Source organism: Pogona vitticeps, chromosome 2, assembly GCF_051106095.1.
Source record: "Pogona vitticeps strain Pit_001003342236 chromosome 2, PviZW2.1, whole genome shotgun sequence".
Lineage (NCBI taxonomy): Eukaryota > Metazoa > Chordata > Lepidosauria > Squamata > Agamidae > Pogona > Pogona vitticeps.
In genome coordinates, this window is record NC_135784.1 from 304,339,428 (window position 1) to 304,354,578 (window position 15,151).

At 42.6% G+C, this 15,151-nt stretch overlaps 1 protein-coding gene across 2 annotated transcripts in view; it reads right to left on the bottom strand.

Moving 5' to 3' along the window:
• The window catches only part of SLC14A1 (solute carrier family 14 member 1 (Kidd blood group)), a 41,726-nt gene that overhangs the window by 11,550 nt on the left and 15,025 nt on the right, over positions 1 to 15,151 (bottom strand). For both annotated transcript variants that reach the window (XM_072992981.2, XM_072992980.2), the window contains 2 exons: positions 13,106 to 13,234; positions 8,035 to 8,227 (listed from right to left, as the gene is read on the bottom strand). In XM_072992981.2, the coding sequence (XP_072849082.2) occupies positions 8,035 to 8,227; positions 13,106 to 13,234 (322 nt within the window). The remainder of the gene's footprint in view (positions 1 to 8,034; positions 8,228 to 13,105; positions 13,235 to 15,151) is intronic.

Below are 15,151 nucleotides of genomic sequence, written 5' to 3' on the forward strand. Positions count from 1 at the left end.
GCACTGCAGGTTAAACCACAGAAGCCTCTGTGCTGCAAGGTCGGGAGACCAGCAGTCGTGAGATCGAATCCACGTAACAGAATGAGGTCCCGTCGCTTGTCCCAGCTCCTGCCAACCTAGCTGTTTGAAAGCATGCAAAAACGCGAGTAGATAAATAGGTACCACCTTGGTGAGAAGGTCACGGTGTTCCATGTCTAGTCGCGCTGGCCACGTGACCCCGGAAGATTGTCTTCAGACAAAACGCTGGCTCTATGGCTTGGAAACAGGGATGAGCACCGCGCCCTAGAGTTGGACATGACTGGACTAAATGTCAAGGGGAACCTTTACCTTACTATTCTCCCAGTGATCGCTTCTACACTTGCAAAATTCCAGATCAAAGAGCTGAGTTGTTTTCCTGTGGATAAATCATACTCCTTAATTCTGGTTGTAATGGTGGAATACAATTCATCCAATTAACCTTCAATACAAAGCTACGAGTTGTGGACCTGTGATAATAGAGGGTCATGTTAAATCTTTGCTATGGCTGTCCCGTTCAAGCCATTCTTCCCCTTCCAAAAGAGAGGGATGACTGCAGACCTTAGGCATCAGTGGCTCAGAAAGTAAGAGCTTGCCTACAAGGCTCATTTGGAGTGGGCTGGATTACTGGGCTAAACAGGGTTGCTTAAGGATGGGTAGAGTCCAGGTATGCCACTTGATGCGATCCCTCAATCCACATGGCATATGCACTTCAAGCATGCGTCCCTTAAGACGACAATAAACCAACCATCCAACCAGTTTCCTTGCTTTTCCCCTCCTTTCTGGGAGGAAATTTTCAGTTAAAAAAAAATCTGAGTGGTATAGCGCATCAGTGCTGCTGTACGGATTTTTTTAAAAAATGCTTTTGCTTCATTTCTCTGCTCCTCTACAGAGGAACCGAAGAAGTATTTAATTTACCAATATTGTGAAGTGGTTAAGCTGTCTTCTTAAGCCAGTTAACAATATTTGATCATTGAAGCTGGATGGGAAATTTAAAGCAGAAAGCTCTACTTTGATTCAATTCCAGTAACTCCATGGAGATGGGCTAGTTTGCACGAGCAAGTACGTCATCTGATTGTCTACAAAAGGAATGGACTAGCTGATCCCTGAAGTGGCCCAAACAGTGAGACAAATACCCATCTGATCACATTCTAAGTCATGAATAAAGTGTCAAATGAAACATTAAGGAAAATCCATATTTTGTAAAAATTAGCCCATTTTCTCTCCTGTAGTGTGATTTCTTTTGAGATGTGTGATTCAGCGGTCAGATTTGGAAATTAATGTTTGCTTCCATGCCTATGACCAATCAATCACGAAACAAAACATAGTGATGCAAAATAAATAGACGAGGAAAAAAAATCACACTGCGTGACAAACAGATGCCTTCTATCACTTCAGGGAGCACTTTTTCTAAACACGGGTCAAGTGTGTCATCTACATATTTTGACACACTGTGTTCATGACATTATCCGTAGAGCAAAAGGGCATCTGCATTGTTATTCCACCAAAGACTGTCTTTGAGGAAGGTATAAACTGGCCTTTTGTTGGTTGAACTCTCTACCCCAGAGTTGGCACACCTCCATCCATTCTTTTAAACAAGCAACTAGTGTCAGGAACCTAACATTCGAAGACCGAACTGTGATGAGCCCGTGGCTGAAACAAAAGCTGCCTATTTAAATTAAATTAAAAGCTCCTTGCATGGGTCTATTTCAGCCTGACAGCTGAAAACTCATTATTGCTTTGGCAAAGTCATCAGGGAATGTTCTTCTAAACGACTTTGGCATTTGCTTTTGAAGTCTCTTGCAGAGATAAGAATAAAAAATATTTCTAATAACCTGTTAATCTCCCATAAATACCTCTCCCAGTGGAAGCTGGAGATGGCTGGTCTTAATTCCAAAACCTACTTACAACTGAAGGCCTAAGCTGTAATTTTCCACTAAGTTGGAGGGGGCACAGCAGCCCTCCACGTCAACCGATCAACAGAACACTGGCTGTTTTATGAGAACTCGGCTCCCAAATGTACATTCTTTGCATATCCTAAATATTTTGCTCCTGTGAACTAAAGGAACCACTGAGGTGACCAAAAGAGGAAAATAACATCACTATGAATCAAGCTACCAAGGGAGGATAGGAAGAGAGGAGATGATGATGGGGTGGGGGGATTATGTGACACAAAGGGAACACTCTGATAATGGAACAGGTGCATTTACTGTATTTATTTTTCCTGCTATTTTATTTAAAACATTTTTACTCTGCCTTTACAGAGGCGCCTTACATGACTTAACCAAAGCTAAAAACAATGTGTACTTAACCAGTTTCCGTGGTCACGTGGCCAGCGCGACTAGACACGGAATGCCGTGACCTTCCCACCATGGTGTTACCTATTTATCGACTTGCATTTATATGCTTTCGAACGGCTAGGTTGGCAGGAGGTGGGACAAGCAATGGGAGCTCACTCCATTGCGTGGATTCGATCTTACGACGGCTGGTCTTCTGACCTTGCAGCACAGAGGCTTCTGCGGTTTAACACACAGCGCCACCACGTCCCTTTTAGTAAGGCACAACCGTCCATTTAAAAACCCCACACTGGAACACAATTTCTCTTCCTCCTTTGGTGAGGGTCACTGTGACAAGTGAGTTGGTGGCACTAGCCGGTGCGCCTCTTTCCACCTTGAATGGTGAGATAATTTGTTCATTTGAGGTCTTAGGGGGATGTTTGGCAGGTCTGGACATTTTGCCATGCATTATTTTCTTAATTCTATGCTCTATTCTTAAAAAACCTAATAAGTAAAAGAGAGAGAATCTGCCACCCCTGTGTGCATTTATTTTTAACACTGTCTTGTCTTAGACCATTGAGGTGGGTTTTATACTACAGACCAGCAGCTTCTAGCATTTAGATTTTTAAAAAGAAGTAACTAAAACCCAGCTATTTTTTAAATTATTATTATTTTTGAGGAACAGGAAAGCAATTTTGCTTTTAAAAAGACATTATCCTGGTAATGAACTACAGTTGGAGCCTTGGAACGATAGATCAAATGCCTTCATTTTCAAAATGACTTTTCAAATAAAGTCAAGAACCAGGTTTTTCATGACTGCGGTGGTATTTCTATACAGAGAACTGGAGAGAACAAGGTTTTCTTACTTGCCAGCCGAAGTGATTATTTATCTTTCTGTCAGAGAACAAAGTCTACAAAATCCAGAATTGTTAGAAGGTGAAACGATTACCTGGATGCCATGATAGACTCTCTTAGGTAGTTATAAGTCTGGGCAGTTTACACTGCACGCACAAGCAAATTGCCATAATAAAATGTTCAGTGCCATGTGGCACTTTTCCAGCTCAATGATATCCCATGGCACTTGGGTTGTCAGGAAAAAAAAGATAGTAGGTTATAGTGCAATAGAGACTATCAAAACCATGTGGGTTTTTCACTTGGACCTCCTGTAAGAGGAAAAGGTCCTTTCTGGTGTCTCTCTCTGTGTGTTTTAATCAATGCTTTAATTAAGTTTTATGGCAATGAAATGGGAGCAACACCTCTGGAAGCTTTTATGTTATGTTGAAATAGAAAACTTGATTGTATCAAGAAATCCATTTGGAGAGAGTGCAGGAGAAAGAGCCCTAAACATAGTTATGGTTATCCCTCGGTAACATCTATGGATGGATGTAAGCTGGTAGCCATTATGGAAGAAACTTCATACTCAAATAGATCACAAGCTGGATCCAAGCCAACAGTGTGATTTGGTTACAAAAAATAGGTGATTCCTATATTAGGTTGCATTAAAAGAAGCATCATTTCCAAATCCTGCAAGGTGCTAGTCCCCCTCTATTCAGCACTGGTTAGGCCTCACCTTGAGTCTGGAGTCCAGTTCTGGACTCCACACTTCAAGAAGGATGCTGACAAGTTCAGAGAAGGGCGACAAGGATGATCAGGGGGCTGGAAACCAAGCCCTATGGGGGAAAGGCTGGAAGAACTGGGCCAGTTTAGCTTTGAGAAAAGAAGACTGAGGGGGTGATAGGATAAAATTTCTCAAATATTTGAAAGGCTGGCATACAGAGGAAGGCAGGATCTATACTTGATCATCCCAGAGTGCAGGACACGCAACCATGGGCTCAAGTTACAGGAAGCTAGATTTCAACTGAGTTCAGGAAAAACTTCCTAACTGTTAGAGCAGTACAACAATGGAATCAATTAACAAATCAATTAACTCAAGTGATGGTGAGTGCTCCAACACTGGACGCATTCAAGAGAAACTTAGACAACTACCTGGCAGATATCCTTTGATTTGGATTCCTGCCTGGAGCAGGGGGTTGGATTTGATGGCCTTAGAGGGACCCATTCTGACTTCACTATTCAATGATACTTTCTCCTAATGAAAGGAAGCAACAACAAACAATTTCCTCTAATAAAAGGGAACCTATAACACTGCTTTCCAGTAAAAAGGAGAGTGGTACATTTTAAGTGTAACTATTTACATATCAAAACAAGTGATCAGTTATTAAAAAAGGAGGAGGATGCTATACCCCACCTGTCTGTCTGTCTGTCTGTCTGTCTGTCTGTCTGTCTGTCTGTCTGTTCCTCCCACTGGTTCAGGTTATTTGCTCCCATGCATTGGGGGTTTTCTACATCCAACACTTCCTGTCCTTGTTTAGCATATGGGGTAAAGTAGGAGGACTTTGGGGCCTGGCTTGTCACTGTCCAACACTCAAAACTAGAGGATTCAGCTAGCACATCATTAGAAGACAAGCTCCCTTCAGAGGTAAAAGTCCAAGGGTTAGCCTAGCACAAGCTGGCCTCACTCCACATGTTGCAGATCAACTTGCTTCTGTTTTGCAATTGGCCATTGGGGAGGGAAACACGGTCTTCGTTTGCAAACCTGATTGGTCAGCCACGAGGTTTTGAAGGAACTGCATATCTGGAGGGAAAAGGTGCTTGCAGGAAACACACGTTTCCTTTAATGTGTAATTTGACCCTAAACCTCTGTTTTGGAAAGAAGGGTGGAAGAAAATGTAGGATGAGCCCCTGTTACTTCAGGTCAACTTGCTGGCCTCACCAGCTCCAGATATTTTTCTAAAACATCAGCCGCAAGCAGGGATGAGAGGAGGATTCCCCCTCATGCATTGCTTTATTAATTCCATGGATGACACATGGATAGGATCAAGGGCAAGACATCCTAGGTTGGGAAACTCAAGGAGCTTTCCCCCCCCCACTCCTCCTCACACAAACAGTGGTATTTTCCATGTGAGTTGAATTGCATTGCAGCAATATTTTTATGAGCACAAATAGGGCCTGCGGCACCCATCAAACTTTGTTTTCCCTTCAGGTGTGGATGATTGAGGTTGGAAGCAATGCACAATATCTCTAGCCTGGCCTGTGAAGAGACAGGGCAGCCCATAATCCTTCCCAGAGATGCAGGAAACTCTGGGTCCCCTTAGTTTGCCACGTACAATCAGGCGGAAAGTAGCAGGAATGATTACAGAACCTAGTGTGGCTCTAGGCGATGACAAGGTACCCCCTCTTACGGAAGCTGGTGTTCCCAGATCAGCAACATCCCCTTTTGTGATGCTTCAGTGTCTAAACCTGAGACCAAGGGTCGCAACCTTGAGCCTGGAACATCTTCTGGTCTAACTGATGGTGGAAATGGACCTGAAATCTTGGCAAAACTGCCTCACCAGGCAGTAGGACTTCTGATAGCCAAGGGCAAGTTGGAGAGGGGGCGGTGGTACTACAGGCAACAATGAGTGCCATCCTCCTTCCGTGATATTGTTTGCTCTCTTTATAGAATTGTTTGCGAATGTTATTAGAGGAGATAAATTAACTTGCAGTATGGGTTTCCAAGATAGAGTGAAGATTTGTTATTTGCTGATGAGTAGAGGTGCACATGAGGGGGGGGGACGTGGTGGCACTGTGGGTTAAACCACAGAAGCCTCTATGCTGCTAGGTCAGAAGACCAGATAAATAGGGACCACCTCGGTGGAAAGGTAACGCCGTTCCGTGTCTAAGTCACACTGGCCACGGGACCACAGAAACTGTCTTCGGAAAAAACACTGGCTCTATGGCTTGGAGATGGGGATGAGCACCTAGTTTCGGACACGACTGGACTAAATGTCAAGGGGAACCTTTACCTTTATTCAGAAAGAAACAAGGCATTAGGATAATAGATTGTTTAGGAAAGATGGAGAATATAGAATATACGGAAGAAATTTTAGGAATGGAGAGACTAATCTCATTCAGTTAGAGCAGTGGACTAAAGATTGGGTGAAAAGAAATGGTAAATGTAGAGTTTTAATGAGATTTCGTTTTATAGAAGGAAAAGGTAGATCCAAATAAGATAATGAAAGGGATCATAAATAAAATCTACAGGATAGTAATAGACACTGAGGACCAACAAGATTTTCTTAAAACCTTATGGAAACATGATTTGGGAGAGGAAATGAGAACCATGTTGTGGAATAATATATGGAACTCAAGAATAATTATTTTCCCTTATCTATAACGATAAGGGAAAATTTTTACAAACTCGTTTTAGTTCCAGTGAAATTCAGTCAAATAGATATTAATTATTCTAAGTTGTGTTGGAGAAGATGTCAGAAAACAGGTACTTATCTTCATTGGTGGTGGGAACGTGAGAATATATTGAAATTTTGGCATTTGGTTTTAAAGGAAATATGAAATAATTAAGATAAATATGCAAGCATGGCCCAAAATGGTGGTTTTATAAATATTTGACATGAAGCTATGTAATTTGAAAGAATTGATTTCAATTTATTAACAGATTCAAGATTAATGGTAGCAAGGAATTGGAAAGCCAAGCATGATTTTCAATTAAATGAATAGTATCATGAAGTTTGGAATATGGCGATTAATGATGATAAGTAAGCATACCTTTATCGATACCTGGGGAAAATTTATTGATTTTGTATAGATTTTATAGAAATCTGTACAAAACCTTTGCAAGAATCCACATAGTTTTGGAAGAGGACTGGGGCTCCATAAATGGAGGAAAAACTGGGTCTATCTCCGAACGGTCCCAGTTGGGGGAGCATATTTTGTTTAATTATTTAACTACAGTGGTGCCTCGCTAGACAGTTACCCCGCATGACAGTTTTTTCGCTAGACACTGACTTTTTGTGATAGCTATAGCGATTCGCAAAACAGTGATTCCTATGGGGGAATTTCGCTGGACAATGTTTGGTCCCTGCTTCGCAAACCGATTTTCGCTAGACAACGATTTTGACAGCTCCCTCCGTGCTCGCAAAACGGGTGTTTTCGGGACCTAAGCTTCGCAAGACAGCGATTTAAACAGCTGATTGGCGGTTCGCAAAGCGGCTTTCCTATGGCCGATCTTTGCTAGACAATGACGATTCTTCCCCATTGGAACGCATTAAACAGGTTTCAATGCATTCCAATGGGGAAATGCTTTTCACTAGACGATGATTTCGCTAAACAGCAATTTCAGTGGAATGGATTCTCATCGTCTAGCAAGGCACCACTGTATATTGTTTGTGTTGGTTTGTGTTATTAATCTTTTTAGGTATGTAGTGTCTTTTTCATTTTCATATTTGTTTTCTTTTTGTATAAATCGGGAGAAAGGCGGCCTATGAATAAAACAAATAATAATGATAATAAATATATTTTTTTAAGTGCCGGAAGCTGCAGTGGTCTCCACCAATTCAGCTCAAAACTTTAAAGCTACCTCAGACAGTCATATTAAACGTTGTCCTTGACCAGCTTTGTGAGTCTAGAGATTCATCTTCCTATCCAGAGACCTGCAATTCCTTCAGCAGATACCCTGAGATCTAGCAAAATACTCTTGGTTTACCTCTCCTTGCTAAGGAAAGCCAACGTGTTCACCTTAGGTTTCTAGAAAGAAACTGCCACTGGATTGCCGAGGTTAACACAAGCGTTCATCCTGCAGCCCCTCGGCAGAAGACTCCTCACCTCCTTTGAAAGCTTTCCTCATCCCGCTTGCTCAATTTAAAGATCCATGTTTCTGAAACGCAGATGCTAGAAATCATCTTACCAAGGACACCCGGATTTCTGACCAGCTGATGTTGGGCACGGCAGATACAGGCTGAATAAGCGTCGCCGGGAAGAAGAGATTGTAGTGGCCGGTAGCAGCTACAAACAGGCTCAGAGCCAAGTTGAATGGCAACGTGAAAACTGGCAGGTCCCATTTGCTGAAGAGGGAGCCCAAAGCGCTCGTGAAGAGAGGACTGCGAAAGAAGAACAAACATCAGACTCGGAGCAAACAGACATGGCAGACAACTTGTAATCAGAGCTGAGGTCACCTTAGTGTTGGGGAGACGTGACTGAGGCAGGCCTTCACATTCAAGCAACCAGGCTCCCAAAGAATCCCATGTTTAAATTCTGAAGGCCAATTGATAAGACAAAGCAAGCTAACTTGCAGACTTTGGGAGGGAAAGAAATCTTGCAACTGTTGGAGACCTCAGTGGTTTGGCAATTAGCACGTTCTAATGACAGGTGATATGTAATGCCTGCCTGCCTTCAAGTGGCATAAGAGGCATAAAGGTGAAGCCTTTCAAACAGATTTTACTTCCTTGAATGGCAGTCGCTCGTTCCACCAGGGTCAGCCAAGACAGCCAATCCAATATAAAACTTAATTTATCCTACAGATATGCTTGTTAAGTGGTTTCAGATAAGCTCCATTCGCTAGTTGGGTTTTCCTAAGTTTAGAACAACAGTAACCACTGTGACTCCCCCCCCCCCCCGCCCGGAACAATGACCTAGATATTTTTTATTTTATTTACAACATTCCTATATAGCCCAGTAATTCCGGATCTCTGGGCTATGTACACTAAAAAGCAAACATAATAATAATAATTAGAAAAAGAGGACATTGCTGACTTTGCAAATAAATACTGTACATGGGTCTCTGGTAGACATTCCCTCAGTCTCCTTAAAAATGGAACAAGTCAGACAACTTATTTTTTTTGTTCAGGGAGAACTTGCAACTGAGCATCAATTGGAACGCGCCACACTCCCTTGCCATTTGGCAGTTCTCCTCATCTTTCAACCTGCCGTGAACTTTTTCAAATTTAGGGGAGAACAGAACGAGCCGTTCGTCATGTTTGCAGCTGCTTAATGAGGGGCTCTGGATCGTGTCCAGAGATTGGCAACTATGGCCTCTGAGTGAACACGGGTGCGATCAGACGGCGGCCAGGTCACATGCTTGATCGCTCCTCAAAGGGTCACCTCAACTGGAGCGATCTCCATTAAAGTGACCCCGTCGTCTGGTGGGGAATCGCTCCAGCCCAGCCCCCCCAAGTCAATGCCTGACATCTGGAACCAAAAAGGATCCAGGTTGGGAATGGACTGGGATCTAGCTGAAGTCCATTTCTCAGTGCATTGTGTGATGGCTCAGGGAAAAGATTGCATTGGGCCACTCACTCTACAAGTGGCCCAGATTCTGATCCATTTCCCCATGTGATCACGCCCTCTTAGCTAGCACTAACAAAAAGGTTACTCGGGCAGGTATTACACGTTTCAGATAACTCACAATAAGCGTTTTACTGCGGGTTATCTGAAAACAGGTATGAAACGGCCTGTTTTGCACGTCCTGGTTTCATGCAATTCTGGTGTTGGGAGGCCTCCTGCTGCTACTGGGAGTGCTGGCAACCCATCGTAGAAGGAAGGAACTGGAAGCTTCATGGGGTGCCCTTTTTAATGGTTAAAAAATAGGAAGGGGGGGGGAAGCCACATGCCAGACCACCTCATATGTACACTAAAAGCAACACGACTCTACCCCACCCCAGGAAGAGGGAATTTATTTATTTTATTTTATTTATTAAATTTATACCCCACCCCTCTAGACCATGTCTACTCGGGGCGGCTTACAACATAAAATAAGACAATATAAAATGTAAATACTGTAATCATAAAATACAATTAATATATTAGTTAATACAGTTAGATTAAAATTAGCAGAATGGAATGAGATGAGAGAAAGAAAATAAAATGTGTAAAATCATTACTCATTCTTGATACAGTGCCTCAAAATGTGCCTCACTGCATTTAAACAAAAATCACCAGTATTGCCCTTGGGGTTCCCGTAAGAATAATTCGTTATGAGTTAGCCCTCATTCCTGTAAGCCATTCTAAAATCTGCTTGGGTCCCCAGTTTGTCTCCAGTCCTTTAAGCACAGCAACCCCCCCCCAAAAAACCAAATCATCAATATTTCTTTACAAAAACAGGGATCAAAGTGAGAAGAAAAGCAAGCTAATATATCTTGTTGCTGCCTCTCAGAAGTATTCGTCGCTAAAGCAGAAAAGGAAGCAGATTTGTGATTTTAGTTAGAAGACTCGTGTGACATTTAAATCCTGTTTGGGTTTTTGGCATAGCTGGTTACACCCTGCATTTCAAGTGAAAAAAAAAGGTAATTGCAGCAAGAAGCATAACATTCCCGTTAAACACCCATCGCCTTCTGAATGCAGTACAGTTCAATGCACCTTTTAATGTAGGCCTTGGGGAAGAAAGAAAATAAATATATGCTGTAATGGTTCAAAAGGAGTAGAAAGCAAACAAAGGAGCATCTAGCCCTTTGTTGAACCAACTCGATGAAAATTATCTTGAAGCTCTTGTGGAAAAACAATGGGTGAAATGGAGCTAAGGTTCACAGGGTAGAACCTCAGAAACATTCTGATCAACAGACATAACAGCATCATCGACTTTCAAGTTTTCTTATTCCTTCTGAACTTAGCTGCAATTCTCATAGCAGATAGGGAAGAAGCGGGATTTTCCCAGGAACGGTATGTGTTTTGCAAACTATCCCCATTGTAATGACCTGGGGTTCAAATCCCAGGTAGCCGGCTCAAGGTTGACTCAGCCTTCCATCCTTCCGAGGTCGGTAAAATGAGTACCCAGCTTGCTGGGGGGGCAATGTGTAGCCTTTATAATTAAAATTGTAAACCGCCCGGAGAGTGCTTGTAGCGCTATGGGGCGGTATATAAGTCCAATAAATAAATAAATAAATAAATAAATAATGTGGCTTTCTTGAAACTGGTGAGCTATGGAGAGCTTTACAAAAGACCTGTTGCTACGGGAAAGACAACAAGAATTCAATGTATTCTCCGATTCATTTGTTCATAAGGACTGATTCAACTGCCTGTAAGTTTGGACTTTCCTGGTCCCTGTGGATGTGCATAGGGGCCGTTCTGCTGAACAGCTGTGCCCTTGGGGAGTTCCCCCAAGGCCGCCTCCCCCAACACAAACAGGAAGTTCCCGGACAGAGACTTCCTGTTTTTTTTTTTGTTCTAAATGATCCACAACAGAACCTGGAGGGTAAAATTATGTCCACCCCAAGCCCTCCAAGACAGACCAAGATTTTCTTTTCATATGGAAAACAAAACATATCATGAAAAAGACATAACGTGTGGCTGAGTAGTCCCGTGTGGTATCCTGTAAGTAAGCACGGAGTATTGGCCCAGGGTCAGGAAACAGATCCTCAGATAAAGGACTCAAACCCAATGGAGAACAATGACTGGCAGTGTTGAAGAACATATTGGCTTATATCATAAACTTGTCCAATCCAACACGGGGTTGTTCTGGGATGAGCCGGGCACGTCAGTTGCATTTAGCTGAACAGTCTTGTCCCATGAAACCACTTCATTGGTTTAGGAGTCTGCATATGTTACAGACTCGCCATGAAAGGGCAGATCTGCTGTTCTTCACCCTAACCCTAACTGCGTGTTCAGGGTAGACTTTCAGAAGTGTTCATCCAACCATTAGTACTGAGAGACATGTTACTTAAAGTGAAAGCTCACTATGATTTAGTAGATACTGGCTGAAATCCTGTTACTTAGCCTAGTAAGTTGCACCTAGAGTAGGTTCATTTGCCTCAATGGAACCTACAGGGGAGTTGATTTACCAAATCCCCATTAATCCGATGTGCTTATTCTAGTGCTGCACAAAAAGGATTTTAGCCATTGATAGGCTTATCCTTCATGACTTTGCCTAAGGGTGTGACTACACAGTGGTGAAAAATGTGAATTTATTTGCTGTGAGGGAGAGCCTGGGAAGTCAAGTTTCTCTGGGTTAATTTGCTTCTGGTGGCCACATAGGAACTGACAGAAAGAGAGGAGGAAATTGGTGCTGTCTCATCTCTTTCTTGTTAAGGTAGCTCTAGCTTGGCCATCTAGAGTTGCAGGAGACACAGAGCAGAGCTACCTTAACAAGCTGGAAACAAGGCTGATTGATAACTTCATCCTCTGCCAATTCCTCTCTGTTTTTTTTTTCCTTTTGGTCACTTGGTAGTCCTAAATTAGGAAGCCTTGAAAAAGAAAAGCAAGGGAAGGGAGCAAGGAAACAAGCAAACCCAGGCCGCCAGGAGGAGAGGATTCAAATGGCAGCGAATTTCCTCACTGTCATGCCTCTCTCACTGCTGTTGTAGCTGACTGAAATGGTTTCAGACAGAAGGGCTACAAATCCTTCCACATCTGCTCACACCATCAGAACCAATGTGAATGCATTTGTTTCCAAAAAAAGCAGACATCCCCGGGCAAAGGAAAAAAAAAACTATGGATGTGTGGGGGGAAATTCAAGGCTGATTTACATTGACTTGTATGTCAAGTAGTCAAAGTAAAATATTTGTCTCTGTATTTGAGCATTTCCTGCACTATCTGCCCGTGCGATCACTCCCTTAGTTTCAGTTTAGTTACAGTCTGATTGTCTTGGATTTTCCCCAAATTAGGGCAGGGATCCGCCACCCTCCTTACACTAAGGTTGAATATTTGCAGCGAGGAATCTTCTCTCCAGGTGATCATCCTGTGCACTCTTTATCATCCTGTGTCACCAAAGCTCTGAATGGTGGAGAGAGCTCCTATCTCTGTATTTACGCCAACAGGATTTCAGCCATGGAGTCACAGAGAGCATAGGAGGTGACAGTAGAGGAAGATTCTGACTGCAGAAACGCGGAAGGATCCCACAAAAGCAAGGAGTGCACCCTCAATTTTCCTTGCCACTCTCTGGGGCATCCGGGGGGGGCACGAATCATGTGAGAGGACATGCAGGAAGGCCATAAAGGGAGGACGAGGCAAAAGGGAACGATGCACCTCTAGCTAGAGTCGAGACTCACCATGTCATGGAGACGAGAACAACAGGAAGCAACAGCCACCAATAATAGTCGCCTTTGTCTGAGAACACAGCCATGAGCATCCCAACCAGCACCCCGTTGTAGCCGTACAGTCCTGCTGCGATGGCTGACCTGCGTGAGGATGGAAACAGACACTGAGAAATCCTTGTCGTTTGATCCTGATCGACAATAATGGGTTGATCACGATAAGAGAGGAGCTTGGCTTTTTTATCCCGGGGTTGTGACAAAGACGTACGGCAGGCAACAGGGGTGTCCTTGCCCGGAAGAATCTCGGTCGCTTAGTTGTCAACAAGGAATCATCAAACTTAGTGGTTCTTCACCTTGGGTCCCCAGGTGTTCTTGGACCAAAACTCCCAGAAGCCTTCACCACGAGCTGTGCTGGTCAGGATTTCTGGGAGTCCAAGAACATCTGGGGAACCCCAGGTTGGGAACCACTGGTTTGATTTATAGGATAATCTCCTGCTACAGCCACTGGAAGTGAATTAAAGCTAGGAGGCATGTAGGCATGGCCGCTAGGAGAATTTGCACAAAACGGGGAATTTTTTATTCATCTGAAAAATCAAATCTGGGGCCTATTTAGCCTGGCCCTTCTGATTGTCAGCATAGTGTTTCTTCTCATAGGAAGCTATCCTATTTTGATGTCCTTTCTTTCTTTCTTTCTTTCTTTCTTTCTTTCTTTCTTTCTTTCTTTCTTTCTTTCTTTCTTTCTTTCTTTCTTTCTTTCTTTCTTTCTTTCTTTCTTTCTTTCTTTCTTTCTTTCTTTCTTTCTTTCTTTCTTTCTTTCTTTCTTTCTTTCTTCCTTCCTTCCTTCCTTCCTTCCTTCCTTCCTTCCTTCCTTCCCTTCCTTCCTTCCTTCCTTCCTTCCTTTTTTTGTGCTTTTAAATCTTAGTCTTCTTTATTTATTTTTTACTTTCTTTTTTCCATCGTGAAGAATTTGTTATTTGATGTAATCATGTTTGTGTGCTATATTTACATGTCGTTTTATGTATGTATTTGGAAGCCACCTAGTGTGGTTGCAAGACCAGATAGGCGGGATATATATATATATATATATAAAAAATTAGTCTTCTGCTTTGCTGTTGACTTATATATAACAGCATTCTCCTGTTTCTGTAAGTTTCTTTAAAATGTGTTTCTACCTTACGTTCCAGACATTGCCTGGAAAATGTTTATTATCTTGTGGTTCCAAAGCACTGTAATGGACAAGCCTAACTAAATAAAATCATCCACAGAATAACATGATTTTGCTTGGAGGATTTTAGCTTTTGGGTTTCAGAATTTCAGTCCCAACTATACTGCAGAACATGGACACTTGGTAGAGTGTCCTTAAAGTAGGGGTGGGTGGGAGTAAGGCAGGCAGGCAGGCAGGCAGGCAGGAAGGAAGGCAGGCAGGCAGGCAGACAGACCACAACAAAACAGAGCAACACTAGCCAATCCAAGAATGAAAAACAGGCATTCTGAGTCAATGGAACCCATGAAAAAGATATGGAAGGCAATGTTATTTATATAAGATGAAGTTACAATATTGTAACAAGGAAATAGGACGCCTTAGCTTCTCTATCGAGGCAATTTCACTGCAATGTTTTTTTTGATTAGTATCTTATAATTGCATTAAAGGAAGGGCAATAACACAGGTGGTTTTAGCTACCTTCCAAGCTGCCTGTTGCTCACCTGGCCTGCCTCAGTTATACAACTGTTTGTGCAACCAGTTACATGACTGGTCATGCAAAAGACAGTAGGAAAACCACTAAGGCAGCCTGAATCGTTGTGCTTTTTTGCGAGTGGCCAAAGAGAACAGGATTCCCCCCCCCCCCCATACAGATCAGTTCATACTGCAAACAGTGTAACGGATTTATTTCGTATTTTAGCCTCTAAGGCATGATAAATGCCTTATAGGGATGTTTCTTCTGGTTAAGATGTTTCAGGGTGATTTATTACAGGCATTTAACTTGTTTTGACGGACTAGTGTACGGGCTGAAAAAAATTTTGCTGAATTTTTCATGCCTCCTATCTACATTCTTTACAAGA